Source organism: Canis lupus, chromosome 29 (genome assembly GCF_011100685.1).
Source record: "Canis lupus familiaris isolate Mischka breed German Shepherd chromosome 29, alternate assembly UU_Cfam_GSD_1.0, whole genome shotgun sequence".
Taxonomy (NCBI): Eukaryota; Metazoa; Chordata; class Mammalia; order Carnivora; family Canidae; genus Canis; species Canis lupus.
The window spans coordinates 36137642-36160419 of NC_049250.1; the positions used below are offsets into that span (position 1 = coordinate 36137642).

Here is a 22778-nt window from a genome sequence, read left to right on the forward strand (position 1 = left end):
TACTCTCTCCCCTCCCCTCTCCCCCCCTCCCCTCCTGGACCCCACCCGCTCCGGCCCCCCCGCTCCCGGCTCCTACCCCCGCCCCCACGCCAGCACTCCGCTACCCGCTCCCCTTTCCCCCCAACCTGGCCGCTGTGGCTCCCCAAGGCTCCTCAGCCCCCGCCCCCGCTTCCACATCGTGGCCCCGCCCACTCCTAGCCCCGCCCACTCCTAGCCCCGCCCACCACCGCCGCGGCCCGCTCCACCCACAGCAGGCCCCGCCCCTTCCCCATCGTGGCCCCGCCCACTCCTAGCCCCGCCCACCACCGCCGCGGCCCGCTCCACCCACAGCAGGCCCCGCCCCTTCCCCATCGTGGCCCCGCCCACTCCTGGCCCCGCCCCTCCCCGCCGCGGCCCCGCCTCCGCCCCACCGCGGTCCCGCCCCGCTCCGGCCCCGGCCCCGCCCCCCGGAGCCCCGAGCACCTGCAGCCCGAGTCCGGGAGGTCCAAGATGGCGCTGCTGGGTCGCGTCTTCCTCGTTCGGGGCCGCGGCCCTCGGCGGGTAAGGCGGCGCCTGGAGGGACCGAGGGCCCGGCTCGCCCCCCAGCGAGCGCCCTGCCCGTGCGGGTCCCCGGGACGGCGCCCGGGGGCGCGCGCGGCGAACATCTGGACCCCGGGATGCGGGGCGCGCGGAGCCGCGGGAGGAGTGCGGACCGGGGCGGGGGGGGACAAGGTCACGGTCGGCCGTCGGAGAACCGTGGGTGTGGAGGGCGGGCCGGGCTCCTCCGAGTGCCCCGGCAGCTTCTGAGCCGTGTGTAGGGGCGGGGGGGCAGCTGGACCCTGCGGGCGGCGGCTCGGAAGGGGCGGGGCGCGGCGGCGGGAGGGGGTCCGCAGGGGGCGCTGGCCTCCCTGGCGGCCTGGTCTCGCCGGGAAGATCCGCTTCTGCGTTAGTTGTGCAAATGAAACGTTCGTGCAAACAGACGTTCTATTAGAAGAAAAAAACCCCGAAACCTCGCTCTCTATTCTCCTCCCTAGAGGCAAAGCTGGGAGAGAGGTGGGTACCTTTCAGGCGGCCTTCCACCCCTCAGCTTTGGGAGACGCAGCTGGTGTGTTTTGTCAACGTGCGTCCACGGGACCCAGAGTCAGGAATTAAAAAAAATGCAAGCGAGGGACACCTGGGTGGCTCAGTGGTTGTGCACCTGCCTCCAGCCCGGGGCGTGACCCTGGAGACCTGGGATCGAGTCCTGCGTCGGGCTCCCTGCATGGAGCCTGCTTCTCCCTCTGCCTGTGTCTCTGCCTCTCACTCTCTCTCTGTGTCTCTCATGAATAAATAAATAAAATATTTTTTAAAAATGCAAGCGAAGATAGCTGGAGAGGCTAAGAGAGCGAAAGGAGGTTGTAAGAAGAAGCTGTGATATCCAAGACAGTCCCTTCCCCCAAGCAAAGTTAGGAACCTTAATACACTAAACCTAAAAGTTCAGCTTCCTTAGCCAGGTGGAAGAAGTATCTCTCCTGCCAAGGGTACTTACCCCCAAGTCAGGGACTAACTAAATCCTGCTGAGTCCAGTGGGATGCCAGCCCTGCTGTTCTTTTCTGGAAAATGGAGGTAGCGGCTCTAAATGTGAACATGAGGAAATAGTATGGTCAGTCTCTTAAGTTAGAGAACTTCGTTTTATTATTTTTTTAAAGGTTTTATTTATTCATGCAGAGAGAGAAGCAGAAACACAGGCAGAGAGAGAAGCAGGCTCCATTCAGGGAGCCCGACGTGGGACTCGATCCCCATGGGACTCTATCCCTGTGGGACTGTATCCCATGGGACTGTATCCCATGGGACTGTATCCCTGCCGGACTCTACCCTCCTGGGTCTCTATGCCCCACCCACTCTCTCCCCATGGGACTATTCCTGCGGACTCTATCCCATGGGACTCTGTCCCCATGGGACTCTATCCTCGGGACACTATCCTCGTGGGTCTCTATCCTCACAGGACTCTATCCGCATGGGACTCTATCCCCGGGGCTCTATCCCTGTGGGAATCTATCCCCGCGGGACTATCCCTGCGGTCCTCTATCTCCATGGGACTGTATCCCGGACTCTATCCCTGCGGGACTCTATCCCCGTGGGACTCTATCCCCATGGGACTCTATCCCCGCGTGTCTCTATCCCCAGGACTCTATGGGACTCTATCCCCGTGGGACTGTATCCCCATGGGACTCTATCCCCGCGTCTCTATCCCCAGGACTCTATCCCTGTGGGACTCTATCCCCAGGACTCTATCCCCGTGGGACTCTATCCCCATGGGACTCTATCCCCGCGCGTCTCTATCCCCGGGACTCTATCCCCGTGGGACTCTATCCCCGGGACTCTATCCCCGTGCGTCTCTATCCCCAGGACTCTATCCCCGTGGGACTCTATCCTAGTGGGACTCTATCCCCGTGGGACTCTATCCCCGGGACTCTATCCCCGTGCGTCTCTATCCCCAGGACTCTATCCCCGTGGGACTCTATCCTAGTGGGACTCTATCCCCGTGGGACTCTATCCCCATGGGACTCTATCCCCGAGATTCTATCCTCGCGGGGCTCTATCGCCAGGACTCTATCCCATGGGACTCTATCCCCGGGACTCTATCCTCGCGGGACTCTATCCCCGTGGGACTCTATCCCCATGGGACTCTATCCCCGCGCGTCTCTATCCCCAGGACTCTATCCCTGTGGGACTCGATCCCGGGTCTCCAGGATCAGGCCCTGGGCTGAAGGCGGCGCTAACCCGCTGAGCCCCCCCTCCAACCCCATCTGACCCCCCCACCCCCCGCCGCTGCCCCAGAACTTTGTTTTAAAGAGTGCTGTTTGTTTGACAATAAGGTTTTGCTGATATGATTTTCCTGTAAATATTCTGGTTGTAGGTCACTGTGAAAGAAGCCTGTTTTCTGACCTCTTCTCAAAGAACCTTGTCTTTGTACAACAGCTAGCTGTGAGGTTAGAAAAGTCTTCAGAGGTTTTTTGATACAACCCTCCCTTCCCCCAAATCATTAGGACTGTAATAATAAGATAATAAAATCAATCACGCAGACTGTATCCCAATTCATCGGACACCATTAGACAAAAAACAGTTGGGGGGGGCAAGCGGAACTCATTTAAAAATTAATTGTACTCTGACAATTTTGGAATTCTTTTGCTTAAGAAAAACAGAAGTTTTGAGGGTCAGAGTTCAGAGCCAACAGAAGCTCCTTTTGGTGTGTTTTGTTTTCCTGGCACCTGCCGCCTTGGGTTTGAATTCCTGGGAGAAGCATTTTCCTGTCTGTGAAGTGGGAGGTGGTTCCAGGGAACATCATGTTTCCGTGGACAAATACTAGTTATTACAGTTAGAACTCCCAATTTGAGTATTTTTATTGAGCAAGAACCAAGGAAAATGTTTTCTTTGTTAAACGTGTTTATGAAGTGTCTTAAATCGTGCTGGTTAGCTAGTAGGCCTCAATTCAACGCAACAAATATTTATTGCCAATGAGCTCTGTGTGGGGTATAAAGATTAAAAAAACAAAAAACAATCTCTGCTCTCAAGTCGCTGTCAGTTGTACTCAGGAAAAGGGGCACACTCTCAGTTGTTTTATCAGGAAATGCTATTTAAGTGCCTATTACATGTTGGGCATCGTTCGGAGCTACTTGGCGGGAAAGATATCTATACCATCATTAAGTCTCATATATATTTTTCAAGCTATGGATAAACGAGAGTGGACACAGAAATCAGTCTTATGGGGCAAGATGAGTAAGAAAAAAAAATTGGGATAGAATACAAAATACCAGAATTCATCTCATGTAAGTGTAGTAAGGTTAAGTTTACTTTGTGAAATCTTTTTTTTTTAATATATCATTTTTTTTTATTGTGGACTAAATATTAGGTGTCTGTGATGCACACTGCCATACCTTCTTTCCTTTTGTTTTTATCAAGGGTCGTAACTTTAGGATTTTTATAAAAATGATACCCGACCAATATGGATTCAGGTAATATAGTTTTAAAAAAAGTAACATAGGACCCTAATCTGGCCACCCAGAAATAACCAGGGTTGAGATTTGGTGAACATCATTCCAGGTGTCTATGCTGATAAAAAAAGATGGGTACACAGGCATCATTTTACTTGGATGTATTATATTTATTTTCCCCTCAGAACTGAATCAACATCGTTTTCATTGTCTTCTAACACTGAATATTGTCAGGGAAAAATGTAAGGCTAGTGGATTTTTTTTTCCTTCTGTATTTTCTGTCTGGAAAGCTTAAGAAATCTTTGTGTACCCAAAATAAAATTCCAGAATATAAACTTCCTGTAGGCAAGGATTTATATCTTGTGTGTTTACTGCTGTACTTCTAGGCCTAGAATATTGCCTAGTGTAGAATAAACATAATATCTGTCACATGAATGAATGTATACTGTGTTGCCATATAAGGTGTATTTCTTAGTATGCTTTATATAACATATAAATATCTGAAAAACCATAGTCTAGGAGGTCACACAAGATGTGAGTAGACTGTGAAAATGCAGGTGTATGTTGGAATGCATATGTAAGCAGAATGGTGTGTGTCTGGAGGAGGCGGTGAAGGCTTCATGGAGGAGGTGGCTTCCAGGGCTGACTTTTAAAGGAGGAGTTGGAATATATGGGGCCTCACATGTATGTGATCTGGACCTGAGGAATAGCATATATCAAGAAGTAAGGGAGCATAGCCTATTTCTTTAAAAAAAAAAAAAAAGAGTGGTTTAGTATTGTAGAGTTTAAAATACGGTTTCAGAGAGAAGTGCATGGAGATGAGACTGGACAGGTTGCTGGGGGCAGGACACGGTGGGCGTATTTTAGGCCTTTATTAGGTGCTAGACAGGGTCCCAGGGGTATAAGGATGAGCAAAAGGGCTGGTTCCTGCTCTCAGGAAGCTTATACTCTTAACGACATTTTGGTATAATATAGTTAAGTATTATGATGAGTGCTCTTGATTTCAGAAGAGGTCCAACATAAAAAGCATCTGTCTTCTCCAGTTTGAAAAATAAGAGTACAGACTGAGGCCAAAGTGTCACTTGTTACCATTCCACGTGAGAGCCAGCTGCCCCTGTTACCTGTTAACCGGACCTCCTGCATTAGGCAGACTTGCTGCTTCAGAAGGACAGCAGAATTGCTCTCTCAGGGCAGCTGACTCAAGAGGAGGAATTGGTGTGCCCAATTATTCTTTCAGTATTTACCAGTCAGATAAACTATCTCTGTGGAGACAGGGAAACTAAGGGTGTGCAGAGAAGCCTGGGGTTGCAGGGAAACATCTGGGTCAGGAGAGAAGCATTTCCCACCCCCAGTGGGAGGAGTGTGCAATTTTATGGGAATGTGTTTTGGAGTACACACCTAGGCTGAGACCTGAAGGATGAATAGGAGTTAGCCAAGGGGAGGAGTATGAGTAAGAAGGTTCTAGGTGGGAGAGTGGCCTGTGTGACGGGTCCAGGCTAAAGTGTACAGGTAGAGAGTGGAGAGGCAAGCTGGTGGACAGCCAGTGGGCCACACTGAGGAGTGAGAGCTCCGTCCTGACAGCGTGCGTGGGAGTGGCGATAAAAACAGAGGCATGTAGTCAAATCCGGGTACTCTTCTCTCCATGGTGGCCTCAGATAGGAGTGGCTGTGGATGCTTAGAGACTCCCAAGTCAAGGGATATTTAGGAGGTAAATTGAGAGGCCTTGTGATTGGTTGTTGGTGTGCAAGAAGAAGGAAGATTGGGCCATGTTGAGGTGATACGGCACCATCATAGTTGTGAGCAGGGAAGTGATACTTAGCAGGTAAGACTTGATCTAGGGAGACTACAAGTCCAAACAAGCAATGGGTCTGCACAGTCCTAAATGGAGCTATTTAGGACTAAATCAGACGACTTTGGTTTGGATGTGCGGTATGAGACGGAAGCCCTGATTTCTGTCTTTGGCCCCTGAGCTAAGGGCAGTGGCAGTGAGAGAGGGCACTTGCAGGGGGACGTTGGCTACAGGGATGGAGATGAGAATGTTCACTGTGTCTGGGAGTGTTAGGAAAGGCATCGGAACTCTCAGAACTAACTTCGAGTGATGAGTGTTGTATGATGTGGGATCGATCTGGTATAAATAGGGAGGTAGAAGACAATCTATATTTGGGGAACCCTGAGTGTTTTGTTTTCCTGAGTGCAGATTTCCAGGAGGTAAAGCAGAGGGAGAAGAGGCGGCAGAGATGGGCAAGAGCCAAGTCACAAAGACTTGATGAGATGTGTGAAGCTAAGGAATCTGGACTTTGTGCAGCTCCCAGGAGCCGTAGATTGAGCTTAAGGTGAAAAGTGCCATGAGCAGGTTTGCAGTGTTCTGGAGACAGACTGGAGAGAGGAGACGCTGGCGGCTAGAGACAAGGTAACAGATGACATAAGGTGGGACCTCCGTATTTGTGGGCGACAGGAGATACGGGCCTCTGAAGTTGAGCAGTGCATAGAGAGGAAAGATACGGACTGGGGTCTTGGCAATGGACGGGATGTGTCAGGTGAAGAGAAAGACGACTTGGAGGAGTCCTTAGAGGCAGTCACTTGGATGAATGGTGGCTTCAGAGCTCAGATATATGTATGTGAAGAAATGTCCAAACAATCTCCTTCCCAAAACGAATAACGCTCATTTTATAATATTAAAAGAATATGTAGATCTCTACAAAGATCGTTACAAAGCACATCGAGAGAGGAGGGCATGTCTGAAGTGAGCCAGGGTTGCCTACAGCCCATAATAGAAGGCATTCCATCAGGGTTTGGCAACCCTTGGTTTTTGAAGAAAATTCCAGGTAGAAAACGATCAGCGTTCTCAGCTGTCCTACGCTGTTCTCTTTCTGAGGTGATGGTTCGTCTTGGAATCCGAAATGCCTGGGTATGGGACACCTGGGTGGCTCAGTGGTTGAGCATCTGCCTTTGGCTCAGGGCGTGATCCTGGAGTCCTGGGATCAAGTCCCACATCAGGCTCCCTGCATGGAGCCTGCTTCTCCCTCTGCCTCTCTCTGTGTCTCTAATGAATAAATAAAATCTTAAAAAAAAAAAAAAAAGAAATGCCTGGGTAAATATAAGTAGGTTAAGAGTAAGGGGACAACCATACTTTGGTCCCTTCCAGGCTGGGGCGGCTCCCACACCACATTGCGTGGCGGTGGAAGTGCTTGCTTTCACAGTTACGGAGTGATGTTGCGAGCCCGGTATTTCCAGCTGCGGGTTAGGTGTGTTCACCTGAGTGTCCCCCAGGTGTTGCAGCTCTGGCGTTTCCAGTACAGAACTCCTTGTCTTCAGTCCTCCGGCCTGGGTCTTCCCACGTCGATCCCGTCCTTTGTAGCAGCGCCCAGCGAGTAGCCATGGAAACTTTGCTCATCTTCAGCTCTCCCCTCCTTGCTCAGCGCTTCCAGCTGCTTGGCTTCCGAATTCAGGCTAGACTACGTGTTACATACGAGTGGAGAGTGTTGTCTGGATCACTGCCGCCCTCCTTATCTCCCCTAGACCCACACCCTCCGTCTGATGAGCCCCACTTCCTTCTAGCTCAGAGTTGAACCTTCCCGTCCAAAACACAAAGGCAGTGCTAAGAGTGAGGTAAAGGGGAGAGAGGTGGAGAAGGCTCTCTCAGCTGAATGGGCTTCATCTTTTCAGGAAAGTGGGGGGACGCTTTATCTGCCTTCCGTGAAATAGGTCAGTATGTGCTGAGGTTGGGCTTTGAGGTACGGCGATAATTTATTATATCCTCACTTTCTGGGGCCTTTTTACCAGCAAGTAATTTCATTTGCTAAGTCCTGTCCCTTCTGATGATGGCATCCAGGTCACCTCCTGCCTCACCTGCGGCAAAAGCACCATCCCTGCTCCCAGCCTTGCCTCCTACATTCCTTCTCAGCATCGCAGGCAAAACAGTATAGAGCAGTCCTCTGAACACCTAAGGCAGATCCTCTGCTCAAAACATCACAGATGTTTTCCACTGGACTCAGAGTAAAAGTTTAGTGCACATCGTGTGGTTGACTCAGCCTTCATGATCCAATCTTCTTCATCTTTTTAGATTTTATTCGTTTATAGGGGCTTGATCTCGGGACTCTGAGATCATGACCTGACCTGGAGGCAGGTGTGTAACCACCGAGCTCCCGGGTGCCCCTGATCCAATCTTCTTCTTTTTTTTTTTTTTTTTTTTTTTTTAGATTTTTAAAGTTTATTCATGAGGGACACACAGAGAGAGAGAGAGGAAGAGACATAGGCAGAGGGAGAAGCAGGCTCATGCAGGGAGCCCGACGTGGGACTCTATCCCGGGACCCCAGGATCACACCCTGAGCCCTTGAAAGGCAGGTGCTCAACCGCTGAGCCACCCAGGCATCCCCCCGATCCAGTCTTCTTGACCTGATTGGCCTCCCACCCCTGCCACCCTCCCTCCTTCCACTCCAGCCACACTGGCCCTCTGACTTCCTCGGCTTGCTGGTCATGGCCCTGGCATTTACTCTCCCCTCTGCCTGAAAGAACTGTGGCACTCATTCTCTCACCTTTTTTTAGGTCTTTATTCAAATTCACCTCAGACCCTTCCTGACCACTCTATTTAAAATAGCAACTCTCCATCCCTATGCTGTGCCTTATTTTTACCCCACACCGTGTGTGTTAGCCTGTAATATACTATGTAAGTATACGTATTCTTTAATTTATGCCCCTCCATCCAAAAATAATCTCTCAAGGTAGAATATTATATTTATTTTGCTCCCTGCTGTATTGCTATTTTCTAGAATAGTGCCTGGGGCATGGGGGATGCTCCTTAAAAACTTGTTAAAAATAGGGGCACCTGAGTGGCTTAGTGAGTTAAGCATCTGCCTTTGGCTCAGGTCATGATCCCAGGGTCCCAGGAATGGGCCCCAAGTCAGGCTCCCTGCTCAGTGGAGAGCCTGCCTTTCCTTCTCTCTCTGCTTCTCCCCCAGCCCCCTGGCCCCAGCTCAAGCTCACTCTCTCCTTCTCTCTGTCTCAAGTAAATAAATAAAATCTTAAAAAAAACAAAACTTGTTAAAAATAGGTAAATGAATTAACTATCCCAAATCATAATATCATGTTTATCTCTAATATTTTTTTCATATGCACAAATCTCAATTCAAAACAAAACCTTTTCAAGAGCAGCGGTTCTATTTTTTTGGTTTAAAAAAGATAATTATGTTAGTTACGGCTAATGTGATGGGGATCGATGGGATTACTCAGATGAGAGGTAAGCATAGTGAAGACCCACGTTCAAAATTTCAAACTGCAAAAAAAAAAAAAAAAAAAAAAAAAAACAAAAAAAACCAGAAAACAAAACAAAAAAAACCCAAAATTTCAAACTGCCTGCTAATTTATCTCCTTGATTTCATCTCCTTTTATTGGGAAGTATTGGTGAAGCATCTGTTTGGTCCACATCTCACTGTAGACCGGTAAGAACTGTAATAAAAATGGGAAGTATACCCTGAAGCACAGAGCAGCTCCTTTTTCAAGGACTCCTGTTCATTGCTATAAGATGTATCATTACTTAAAAATGTAATTTCTGTCTTGCTACTGGCAACAGCTGCGTAATTCAGCCTAGCCACTGCAACCTGGAGTCCAGCTAACTTTCTTTTATATTTGCTCAGCCTTACCTTCCAGTTGCTGTGGCAACGAGATCTGTGTTCTGCAGAAGCTTATAATATCAGTGGCCTCTGGTGCTGTGCCCTGCTCTCAGTTAAGCAGAGGGCGGAGGTACTCAAGCAATCCACACAGGCACCGAGCTTGAGCGCAGAACGGCCCATGGCAAGCCATAGGTGTGGGTAGAGTTTGGGCTCTCTGTTTCTTTTCCAATTGGTGGGATCACTAATGGTATTAGTGGGTGGGACAGTTCTTCATTCTGCAGCATTATCTGTTCCTGTATTGGAGTATCAATACAGAGCATCCTGCCCAGCTCCCTCTTGTATTTCCAGATGCATCCAGCTGAGAGCTACCTCCATGGCTGCAGTGGCAGTGGTCTAGGCATTGAAAAGTACAAGCATGGGCAGCCCAGGTGGCTCAGCGGTTTAGCACCGCCTTCAGCTCAGGGCCTGGTCCTGGAGGCCCGGGATCGAGTCCTGTGTCAGGCTCCCTGCATGGAGCCTGCTTCTCCCTCTGCCTATGTCTCTGCCTGTCTCTCTCTCTCTCTCTCTCTCTCTCTCTCTCTCTCTGTGTGTCTCATGAATAAATAAATAAAATGTTTAAAAAAAAAGTGCATAGTAGGGCACAGACGTGTGCCTTCTAGCAACTGGACAAAATAAGAAGCAGTTATTGGAGGCTTACTGTGTGCATAGACTATTGAGTTGCATTGGGAATGCAAAAATATGCATTTTTCAAAGTCATCCTTTGAAAACTAAGATTGTCAGGTCTTCACCAAGCTGATGTTTTTATATGACAGTCTGCAAAGCTCTCATCTTGTGAACCGGAGTCAGGATAAATTTATTCTTAAAAAAAATATTCATGTTGGGATGCCTGGGTGGCTCAGTGGTTGAGCATCTGCCTTCAGCTCAGGGCGTGATCCTGGGATCCTGGGATCAAGTCTCGCATCAGGCTTCCCACAGAGAGCCTGCTTCTCCCTCTGCCTGTGTCTCTGCCTCTCTCTGTGTGTCTCTCACGAATAAATAAATAAAATCTTTAAAAAAAATTCGTGTCAATCTAAACCAACAGGTATTTAGAAACTCCAAAAAAAAAAAAAAACAGATTATGAACATCTTTCATTTTCCTTCTAAGTATAGCTCACACTTAAGTATGGAACATACAATACTTAAACTTTAAATAAATCCTTGTAACACTGATCATATGCTAGTGTTCTTGCTATAACTTTGTTTTCCTCTATATCCTTTTTATATTGTGTGCTTGCATATATGATTTGATTTGTGTTAACTTTTTAAAAATATTTATTTACTTAGAGCACGTGCATGAGCGGGGTGGGGATAGAGGGAAGAGGCAGAGGGGAAGCAGACTCCCCACTGGGTGGGGAGCCCTGTGCTGGGCTCTCAGTCCCACAACCCCAAGATCATGACCTGAGCCAAAACCAAGAGTCGGACATTCAACCGACTGAGCCATGTGAGTGCCCCTGTGTTAACTATTTTTAATAAAATATTAATTTATGAACATACCTAACACTCAACATTACAATATGCACTGACTATACAAAAAGTCCCTCTTCCAAGAGGTTAGTGCTATGAATAGTTTCTTGTGGATCCTCCCAACAATTTTTGTTCATGTATCAGCATATGTATGAAGATATTTTCATTAAAAGACCACACAATTGGGAGCATTTTATATTTATTTCCCTACCTTGGATTTTTCCCTTAAATGTAATGCTTCGCATTGTTGGTATTCAACAAATATTTGTTGAAAGTTTGGATAAGTACATACTATTATTAGAATAGACTATATTAAACGATACATAGTTTTTTGTTATATGGATGTGCCCTAATTGGCTGGGTATACCCCCTACTGAAATGCTGATCTATTGTTTTCTAGTATTTTTTATTACAACCAATGCTTTCATATATTATGTTTGACTGTTCTGTGTTCCTTGCATTTCTGAGTCCCTAAAAGTGAATTTTGAGATACGCTTGTCAACTTCTGCAAAAAGCCAACTGGGATTTTGATATGGGTTTTATTGAGTCTGTATATCAATTTGGGGAGTATTGCAATCTTAAAAGTTAAGTTTTCTAATCCATGAACACAGGATGTCTTTTTATTTATTTAGGCCTTCTATAAGACTTAATGACATTTTATAGTTTTTAATTTATAAGTATTGTACTTCTTTTATTAAATTTATTAGTAAGCACTTTTTCTTTTTGATGTGATTGTAAATAAAATTGTTAATTTCATTTTCATCTTAGTATATATTTTTGAACATAGCTTCTCCCTCCCACCCAAATGAATGAGTATATCTTTTGGGTTAATTCCTAAATGTGGAGTTGCTGGGCCAAAGGTTGTGTATTGTTTAGATAATATTTTGATAATACGTTACCAAATTGGCCTCCAGAGAAGTTGCCCCAATTCATATCAACAGAATGTAAGAGTGACTTTAATAAGCTATTTTGTTTTGTATTATGTATTATGAAATCTTGAACCTTACCAATCTTGTGAGAAAAAAATGATTATCTTTGTTTAATTAACATTCACTTACTTATAAATATGATAGTATGTATTTTTTTGCATGCGGACTATCTTAAGGCCTTTGCCCAGTTTTTCCATTTGCAAATGACTGATTCACAAATCAATAGATTTGGATTCGAGGGGCTAATTTTTGAAAAGGCATAATTTAGAGTTATTGGAAGTAACTTATTTCAACTTGATGAAGTACAGAGAGCTGAATTTATATCCATAGCACCATTAAGACTCTACGTCTGCACTCATGTGATTTTGTTACAGTCAATGGAACAAGCATTTACTGAATGCTTATTTCTAATTGGTGTTAGAAACCCTGTTTAGTAGTGAATGGATGCTCTTCTATCTTCCTGGATGCTCACAGTCTGGTGAGGAAAACAGATTCTGATTGGAGGGAGGGATTCATTGGGCCCATTTTTAATTGAGACATGTTTTAAAAATATCAACAGTTTTTGACACTTTGGCTTGGTTTTGAAGGCTGGTCCTGCAAGGTGGGAGAATAAAATGAGTAGTTCAGGTAGATGAGAAATCAGAAGCAAAGGCCAGAAGGAGAAAGTTGTTGGCAAGTTTCAGGAATGCTGAGGGGTTGTTGAGCATAGAGTATATACCTCTAAGTGGTGGAACTGGTAAGAAGTAGAGCTGGGAAGGTAGGTTGAGGCCATATTGTCCAGCTTGAATGCAGGCTAAACAGCTTAATTTTTGTATTTTTGACTCTAGAGGACATCAGTGTTGTTGTTTTTTTAAGTTTTCATTTATTTGGGAGAGAGAGAGAGTGCATGTAGGAGTGGGGTGAGGTGGGGAAAAGGGAGAAGCAGACTCCCCGATGAGCAGAGAACCTAACATGGGGCTGGATCCCAGGACCCTGAGATGATGACTTAAGCTGAAGACAGATGCTTAACCAACTCAGCCACCCAGGCGCCTCATGGACATCAGTGTTTTTGAGGTATGGGCTTTTAATGTGGAGGCCCGGTCAATTAGTAATAGTGACAATGATGGTGAGATAGCGAAGCTAAGAGTTAAATTACCTTCTTTAGCTCCACAAATTCTGCATGTTGTTAATGATATTTATAGATTTGAAACTCAATTTTCTTAATAGTGTACCTAGAACATTAAACAATTATTTCTACATTGCTATATAAAAGAGGAAAAACCATTTTTCCCCTTTACATTTTGTATTGGTTTCTTGGGTTTTATTTAGATGAGGAGTAAGGCACTCAAATGACAGTGGTTGCAGAAGCTGGACCTAAGAGTTGGTAGAGCTTTTGCATTTTACCTGAATTCTAAATATTGGCTCAAAAATTTTAAAATATTGAGCAGGCCTAATAACAAAACATCTGGCTTGGGTCACCAGTCTGTGTTTATTGTAGGTGTTTATTCTAGACATTTGAGACCAGTCAAAATACTTTGGTAATTTAAGAATTAATCTCGATGCTATACAGTTCTCATCCTCCAGGGAAGAGACAGTCAAGACTCTTTAAAGGATTTGCCATTCTGACAATTAGAAGTATGATCGCTTTTCATTAGTTTAGATGCTATCATTTAGAACCATATGAAGGAGGAAGATATTATTTATATGATGTAAGAGAGTCATGAGTATGGAGGGAGGGCAGATGATAGCTGATACTTTTTTTTGGGGGGGGTTTATAACTTTTTAAAAATATTTTATTTATTCATGAGAGACACAGAAAGAGAGAGGCAGAGACATAGAGAGAGAAGCAGGCTCCATGAGGGAGCCCGATGCGGGACTCGATCCTGGGTCTCCAGGATCATGCCCTGAGCCGAAGGGAGGCACGCTTAACCGCTGAACCACCCAGGCATCCCAATTTTAGAACTTCTAGTAAGCAAATTTGTTTGCCAAAGTGGAAGATGTTAGAGAATTTTAAGAGTTTTAGATTTTAGAGATGTCCAGAGAAAGACAAATACCGTATGATTTCACTCATATGTGGAATATAAGAAACAGAACAGATGAACATAGGGGAAGGGAAGGAAAAATAAGATAAAAACAGAAAAAGAGAGAGAGAGAGAGAGAGAGAGAGGAAGACAAACCATAAGAGACCCAGCTATAGGGAACAAACTGAAGGTAACTGGAGGGGAGGTGGGTGGGGGATGGGCATTAAGGAGGGCACTTGATGGAATCAGCATTGGGTATTCTATGCAACTGGTGAATCTCTGAATTCTACCCCTGAAACTAATAATACACTATATGTTAACTAACTTGAATTTAAATTAAAAAATTTTTAAAAATAAAGATGTTCAAAGAAATCAATCTTGATATGAAAGATGTTATATCTACTTTCAAAAGACAACTTATTTCTGGAAAAAACACAAAGCAAGGTAATTTGTATCCACTTTCTATGACTCAAAAAGAAATGGCCAAAATGCTGTTTCAGGTTATTCAAGATCCTCTGTAGAAATAGGAGACGGAATACCACAAGATTCTGTGAGGTCTGTTCATTTCTATGGGTCTTTTTTTTTTTTTTTTTCCTATGGGTCTTAATATTAAAATGAACAACTTGTTTTTAGGCAGACAGATGGTTTGGATTTAATATTTAATAGCATTTATGCTATGAATTATCAGAAGGTAATGAAATAAAATAGCCTATCAATTTCTTCAGTTTTGTTTGCTGGGAAAAAATCAGTATTGATTAGATCAAGTAAAACACAACAGGTATGCCTGTGCTGTGTAGTCACCTGATACCTTATAGACACTTACTAGGGATTGTTATCAAAGTGATTATATTTTTACCTCTATATTCTTCCATTATTGAGGAAATTGAGAAAATGTTTTAAGATAAATACAAAATGTTTGTATACAAATATTTTATTTACTTAATTTATCTTTCATAAAGTACCGTGTCACATTCCCTATACAAATCAGCACTAAATAAGTAAAAATTCATTTTAGAGCCTTTGGAAAATTAGAACACATTTTTTCATTATTAACAGGAAATGACAAACTCACCAGCCTACTTGTGCAAATTTACTGATTCATCATCTTAATGTAATAGTCCTGGAGGCAGTGGCAGCCTTAAGTAAAACTGCCATTTTTGTAGAGAAAGATTATTGTAGGTCGCTTGGGTTATTATGCTTTGGCAAAAGGATGCAAAAAGAAAATGCTTTGTCAACATGAAGCTAAAGGAAATACAATGACCAGCATGGAACATAATCAGATTCACAAATTTATCTTCAATTATTTTATACATGTTTTCAAATTTTGTCTTCCAACATTTTTTTCCTGATTACAAAAGCAAATCATTCTTATTGAAAAGATTTTGAAAATACTGAAAATCAAACAAAAAGCAAAAATAATAATCTGTAAACTCATCATCTAGAGATAATAACTGTGTAAGGAAGGTAAATGGATGGACTCTGAAGTCAGACATCTTGGACACATCAAGTCTTTTCTACTTCCTATTTTTCTACTTCTTTAAAAGTTGGTTAATTGACCTTTCTATTTTTCAGCTTTTCCATCTATAAATTGGGGATAACAGCAGAATTCACCATATAGGATTGTTGTGAGGTAATGCACTGAAAGTCTTTAGTAGACCTTGGCAAATGATAAATGTTGAATCTACTACTTACTGTTGTTACTTCATTAATCTTTTTTTTAAGCATGTATTTCTATTTGTAGTTAACATATTATATACTTTTTTTTTTTTTTTTTTACTTAATATCATATCGTACACATTTTCTTGTGTAAATCATTGCCCACATTACCAGTTGTTTCCTTAAGAGAAATTTTCCGGGTATCCCAGGCCAACTGATGGCAGCCCACTTGGCTTACAGGAATATTCTAGCAGGAAATGATAGATTCTGGGATTTTAATCTTCCAACCATGACCTGATGGGGAATATCATGTGCCTCTTTGGTGTGATCATTAAGCTCTGTAGGAGTTCAGCCAGGGAGGAAATACACAAGGTGATGGGGAGGGCTCTGGAGCCAGATCACATTTGAATCTTGGTTCCATAACTTGGGCAATATATTTAACTTCTCTGGGACCTCCTGTACAGTGGGGTAAAAATAATACCTATTTAATGGGGTGGTGAAAATGAACTGGTTTGATATCGAATCCTGACACATGGTAAGCACTTAATAAAATTAGCTCTTTATTGTTTGTTATTATGTTCAACACTTAAAGTTTGTTTTTATAATTAAATGAGAGAATGGCAGTGATTTTCACAAGTAATGTGAGAATGTGAGTTGTAAGACATAAGATAGGACAATACATATATTTTTAGTGTAAATTGTTATTTTTCCCCTATTTCAAATATAACAAGTAGTCATCTGTTGTAAATTTATTATCCAAAGGACAATATAGGAAGAGGAATTTGATTTAATAAGCCTTATGAGGAGATTTTAATAATTTTCTTCAGTGATTCAAAAATGGAATGTGATTTTTATCCAAATTATTCTGGTTAAAAGATGAATATGCTTTATGTTCTTTTTTTTGCATCTTTTTAAAAGAATGCATCTTTCAACTAACATCTTTTTAAATTTTTTATTAGTTTCAGAGGTAGAATTTAGTTATTTATTAGTCACGTATAACACCCAGTGTTCATTCCATCAAGCACCCTCCTTAATGCCCATCACCCAGGTACCTTATCCCACATTCACCTCCCCTCCAGCACCCCTCAGTTTGTTTCCTAGAGTTCAGCGTCTCCCTCTCAATTTTCATTTTATTTTTCCTTCCCTTCCCCTATGTTCATCTGTTCTGTTTCTTAAATTCCACATATGAGTGAAATCATATGGTATTTATCTTTCTCTGATTTATTTCGTTTAGCATGATACTCTCTAGTTCCATCCACATCATTGCAAATGGCAAGTTTTCATTCTTTTTGATGGCCGAGGAATATTCCATTATATATATATTCCACATCCTCTTTATCCATTCATCTGTCAATGGACATGTGGGCTCTTTCCATATTTTGGCTATTATGGACATTGCTGCTATAAACATTGGATTGCATGTGCCCCTTCGGATCACTATGGTTCTGTCCTTTAAATAAATACCTTGTAGTGTGATTGCTGTGTCATGGGCGAGCTCTGTTTTTAATTCCATACCATTTTCCAGAGTGGCTGCACCAGCTTGCATTCCCACCAACAGTGTAAGAGGGTTCCCCATTCTCTGTGTCCTCGCCAACATCTGTTGATCCCTGAGTTGTTAATTTTAGCCATTGTGATCAGTGTGAGGTGGCATCTCCTTGTGGTTTTGATTTGTATTTCCTGCATGTGGAGTGATGTTGAGCATTTTTCATGTGTCTGTTGGCCATATGTTTGTATTCTTTGGAGAAATATCTGTTCATGTCCTCTGTTTATTTCTTGACTGGAACTTTATTTTTTGGGTGTTGTGTTTGATAAGTTCTTTATGGATTTTGGATACTAGCCCTTTATCTGATAAGACATTTACAAATATCTTTTCCCATTACATAGGTTGTCTTTTAGTTTTGTTGACTGTTTCTTGTTTGGTTAGTTCTTTTTAAAGTTAAATTTAAGCAGAACCCCTGTAAATAATAAGTATATACTAAAGAATGGTCTTGGTATTTTAATTGTATTTATTCATGTGATACTTAAAATGTCCTATGAATAAGGTTCTGTTATTGTCTCCGTTTATAGAAGAAAATTGAGGCACAAAGAGGTTAAATCACTTGCAGGTTATACAACTAGGAAGAAAATTCTGTCGTATGTAGTCATGCTCCGAAGCCCATGCTTTTAACCGTTCTGCTATCTTACTTAACATCCCAGTAGAAAAAGAGTCATAATTGATTAAATACAGTACAATATGTTTACAGTGAGTTTGTTAAACTAAGAATTTGATTAACAGTACATTCAAGAGTAAATTTTTTGAAATTCATCTATTTTGTGGAAATGCATTTACAAAAGTTTCAATTAATCTATTTTTCCCTTTCAGTTTTTCAGTTATGGAACACAAATATTGTATCAAAACAATGAAGCTTTTCAGTCTAAATTCTTCCCACCCCTTCAAAAAGCGATGCTACCGCCCAATAGTTTTCAAGGAAAAGTGGCATTTATTACGGGAGGAGGTACTGGCCTTGGTAAAGGAATGACAGCCCTTCTGTCCAGCCTGGGTGCTCAGTGTGTGATAGCCAGCCGGTAAGTCATGGTCAGCAAATTGCCTGACAAGAGTCTATTATAAAATAGTTCTGTGCCATGATATTGAAAATACCATTTACCAGAGTTTTTTGATTTTAATTTTCTATGAAATATCCTTTAGATTATTTAAACAAATTTACTTGGAAAAATCAGTTATAATTTGTAATGCTAGAAATACAGATGGACCATGATTTACATTGATTTCAATTTAGGACTTTTTGACTTTACAATGGTGTGAAAGTGATACACATTCAGTAGAAACTATACTTGGAAACTTGAAACTTTTCCCAGACTAATAATATGTGGTAAGATACTCTTTCATGATGCCAGCAGTGCATTTCAGCTCCCAGTCAGCCACTTGGTCATAAGGGTACGGAAATGATAATATTCACACCCATTTTGTACCCATACAGCCCTTCTGTTTTTTGTTTTGTTTTTTTTTTAAGATTTTATTTATTTATTCATGAGAGACAGAGAGGCAGACACAGGAGAGGGAGAAGCAGGCTCCCTGTAGGGAGCCTGATGTGGAACTCGATACCAGGTCTCCAGGATCACACTCTGGGCTGAAGGCCGCGCTAAACCGCTGATCCACCCAGGCTGCCCTGCTTTTTCACTTTCAGTACAGTATTCAATAAGTTTACATGAGATATTCAATAATTTATTATAAAACAGGCTTTGTGTCAAATGATTTTGCCCAGTTATAGGCTAATGTTAATCATTAATGTAAGTCAACCTGGCTTAACCTTTAGACCAGGTTAAGCAATGATGTTTACTAGGTCAGGTGTATTAAATGCATGTTCAAATTATGGTATTTTTAACTTACGATGGGTTTATCAAGGATGTAACCCCATTTTTAGGCTGAGGAAGATCAGTAATGATTGATTATGAAATTGATGATGTATATATTAACCAAATTCAGTGATAGAATTTTTTTTCCTTAAACCTGAAGCTTAAGTTAAAAAGTACTGTATTGAGGCTGCTTTGTTTTCATTTAGGAGTGATTATAGTTACTGCTTCAAAGGATAGTTAGCCTTGTACTAAGATAATGGGTATAACCCTTCCATTTTCTATAAGATGGGCAGATGTTTCAAAACATCTATTGTGATAAATGTAGGAAGGATAAGGCGATGTAGATGGAATTTCTTATTTAGGCATATCCTGGGACCCTCTAACAGTGTATGTAAGTCTAGAACTTTAGAGACAGGCCCCAAAATCTACAACTTCCTCCTATTTTGAAAAGTGCAAAATTTTTAGATAGGCTGAATAGGAATCTGAATGAGGACAAGTCACTATGTAATTTACAAAGGCCCAAAGGAACTTCTTTCAGATGTTTCCTTTAATGCAAATTGGCCTGAACGTTTTTTAAAAATATTATAGTGTTTTTACAAATATTAAAGTATTATTTTCTTTGTAACACTACATATTTTATATTTACGGTTTCTTTTTTGTGTTTCTTTCAAGAGTGTGAAACTGAATGCATATAATGCTTTTATATCTTTAAATTTGGTCTAAAATCTACTAACATAAATCTTATACATAACAGATTTTATATAGTATAATGTAAGTTTACATTATATCATGAATGTGTTTTCTTTCTAAAGCAGGTTTGGGCAAGGGAACAGAAGTGATTATATATTAAGGAAATAATTTTATTTTATTTTTTTTCATGTTTCAAGTCTTTATTTAAATTCTAGTTAGCATATAGTATAATATTGGTTTCAGGAATAGAATTTAGTGATTCATCACTTATATATAACACCCAGTGCTCATCTTAACTACCCATTATTTAGCTCATCTACCCACCTCCCCTCAAGCAACTCTCAGTTTGTTCTGTATAGTTAAGGGTCTCCAATGGTTTGCCTCCCTCCCTCTCTCTCTTTTTTTCCTTCTTCTATGTTCATCTGTTTTGTTTCTTAAATTCCACATGAGTGAAATCATATAGTATTTGTCTTTCTTTGACTGACTCATTTCCCTAGCATAATAATACTCTCTAGGTCCATTCACATTGTTACAATGGCAAGATTTCATTCTTCTTGATGGCTGAGTAATATTCCATTATGCGGACATGCACACGTGCACACACACACACCACTCCTTGTTTATCCATTCATATATATATATATATATATATATATATATATATCTCCATTCTTTATTCATACCCCACATCTTCTTTATCCATTCATCAGTTGATGGACATTTGGGCTCTTTCCATAATTTGGCTATTGTTGATCCACTGCTACAAACAGTGGAGTGCATGTGCCCCTTTGAATCAGTATTTTTTATTAAGGAAATAACTTCAAAATTGTGAGTAGATATAAAATAATTAGTTTAAAAGTAAATAACTCGGGGATCCCTGGGTGGTGCAGCGGTTTGGCGCCTGCCTTTGGCCCAGGGCGCGATCCTGGCGACCCGGGATTGAATCCCACGTCGGGCTCCCGGTGCATGGAGCCTGCTTCTCCCTCTGCCTGTGTCTCTGCCTCTCTCTCTCTCTCTCTCTCTCTATCTCTGTGTTACTATCATAAATAAATAAAATTTTTAAAAAAAAATAAAAGTAAATAACTCAGTAATTGAGTATTAGATATATAAAAATTGTACTAGTTTAACTTTTAGAAAGTGAATTCATTCAAGCTGACTGTAGATACAGCTTTTGCATTTTGTCAAAATTACATCAGTTTAAGCTATAGATTCTCTTTGTGTTTTAATTTATGGAATTAAAAAGATGAAAAATATGAACTTATTTCAGAGCTTACACAAAGTACCATGTGCTTTATTTCTAGAAACATTGACGTTTTAAAAGATACCGCGGAACAAATTTCTTCTCAGACTGGAAATAAGGTAAAATAGTTATTTAATTCAGATTGAGGAATTAAAACATGCTTAAATAACTTATTCATGTTTTTAGTTTAAGAAGTCTGAAAAATTTAGGATTCTCTTTTCTCTCTGGTATTTTTCAGGTTCATGCAATTCAGTGTGATATTAGGAATCCTGAAATGGTGCAAAAGACTGTGTCGGAATTGATTAAAGTTGCAGGACATCCTGCTGTAAGTGTAATGGTGTTGAGGCCAAAGTATGAGGTGTTTGATGTTGATGACACCCACCAAGATGTGCTAAGGATGCACTAAGGGAATAAAATATTGATGTGAGCAAGTGCTGTGTTGAGAAGCACCTGTTTTCTGTCCTTAGCAAAGAGCTGGCTTTGCTCAGAGCAGCGAACAGATTAGGTGAACTGCTACACCACTGCCTTTCGGAAATACTTAAAAAATGCATTTACAGTTGTATAGAACAAACCTGATTTCACTTTATGTAATAAGATTATGAAATAAGAAGAGCAGTTATCCAAGGGCATAATATCTAGTTTAAATGATTCATGCGCTTTGCTTTTCCTAATAATTTTGGATTATCTCTATCAATAGTGGAGAATGATACAAGTAAAGAAACCTGTAAGATACTGCAGATTTTTCCTTTAAGACCAGAGATGTGCATAGGCATTTCTGCTGTTGTTTTGGTTCATGTATTGGAAAGAAGCAATTTCTTCCAATAGTCTCTTTTTTTTTTAAAGATTTTATTTATTTATTCGTGAGAAACACACAGAGAGAGGGGCAGAGACACAGGCAGAGGGAGAAGCAGGCTCCATGCAGGGAGCCCGATGTGGGACTCGATCCCAGGGACTCCAGGATCACACCCTGGGCTGAAGGCAGACGCTCAACCACTGAGCCACCCAGGCGCCCCAAGAGAGGACTGTTCTACCTTAAAGATAGTTTCAGACCAGTAATATTGAATCTGCTAGTAGAACTAAGAAGAATCTTTATTGATGGTGAGGAAACATGTTATCAACCAAGAATTTCATTGGGTTAAATTAAGCCAACATGTCACCAGAAATTAAAGGACATTTTGAGATTCCTTGAAATACAGTTAGACAAATGGTAGATATGCTTAGTCCACATCTGTTTTCTTAATGATAGATTCTATTGTGATTTTGAGACAAAGATAGGATTCTGAAATTTGGTAAATTGGTGAGATTTTCACAGGCTCAAAAAATAAAACCAAACCAAATCCCATGGTATTAATTTATAGCACACTATCAACTTTAGCCTTATCGTATTATTTGGGTTAATAAGTTTCAGAAGTAAAATCTCTTCAGGGAAAATGTTCTTCCTTCTATAACTTCTATAGAAATTTCTATAACTTGCCTTATTCATCTATTAGATTGTGATAAACAACGCAGCAGGGAATTTTATTTCTCCCACTGAAAGACTCTCTGCTAATGCTTGGAGGACCATAACTGACATAGTTCTAAATGGTACTGCCTATGTGACGTTAGAAATTGGAAAGCAACTAATTAAAGCACAGAAAGGTATGTTGATTAATTTTTCATGTGTTTATTGGGTCCTTAGCACACACACGCTCTGTGATAAGCCCTGGGATATTTATAAAAGTCAATAAGACAGTGTCGATACCTGTACAACTCATAGTCTAATGGAGAAGAAAGATAGTGATTATCACATGCTATGATATGAGCTATAATAAATATATATTTCATGTGTGTGGGAAACCCAGAGA

General features: G+C 41.7%; 1 protein-coding gene across 2 annotated transcripts in view; it reads left to right on the forward strand.

Annotated features, from left to right (window-relative positions):
• Positions 1 to 425: 425 nt before the first annotated feature.
• DECR1 (2,4-dienoyl-CoA reductase 1) overlaps positions 426 to 22778 on the forward strand; it is a 45574-nt gene continuing 23221 nt past the window's right edge. The window contains exons 1-6 of one of the 2 annotated variants that reach the window (XM_038579716.1): positions 436 to 540; positions 15567 to 15624; positions 18013 to 18215; positions 20996 to 21053; positions 21173 to 21259; positions 22425 to 22572. In XM_038579716.1, coding sequence (XP_038435644.1) covers positions 18094 to 18215; positions 20996 to 21053; positions 21173 to 21259; positions 22425 to 22572 — 415 coding nt within the window. In that variant the 5' untranslated portion in view covers positions 436 to 540; positions 15567 to 15624; positions 18013 to 18093. Of the gene's footprint in view, positions 541 to 15566; positions 15625 to 18012; positions 18216 to 20995; positions 21054 to 21172; positions 21260 to 22424; positions 22573 to 22778 lie in introns of both variants that reach the window. The other variant, XM_038579715.1, reaches the window with a different exon arrangement.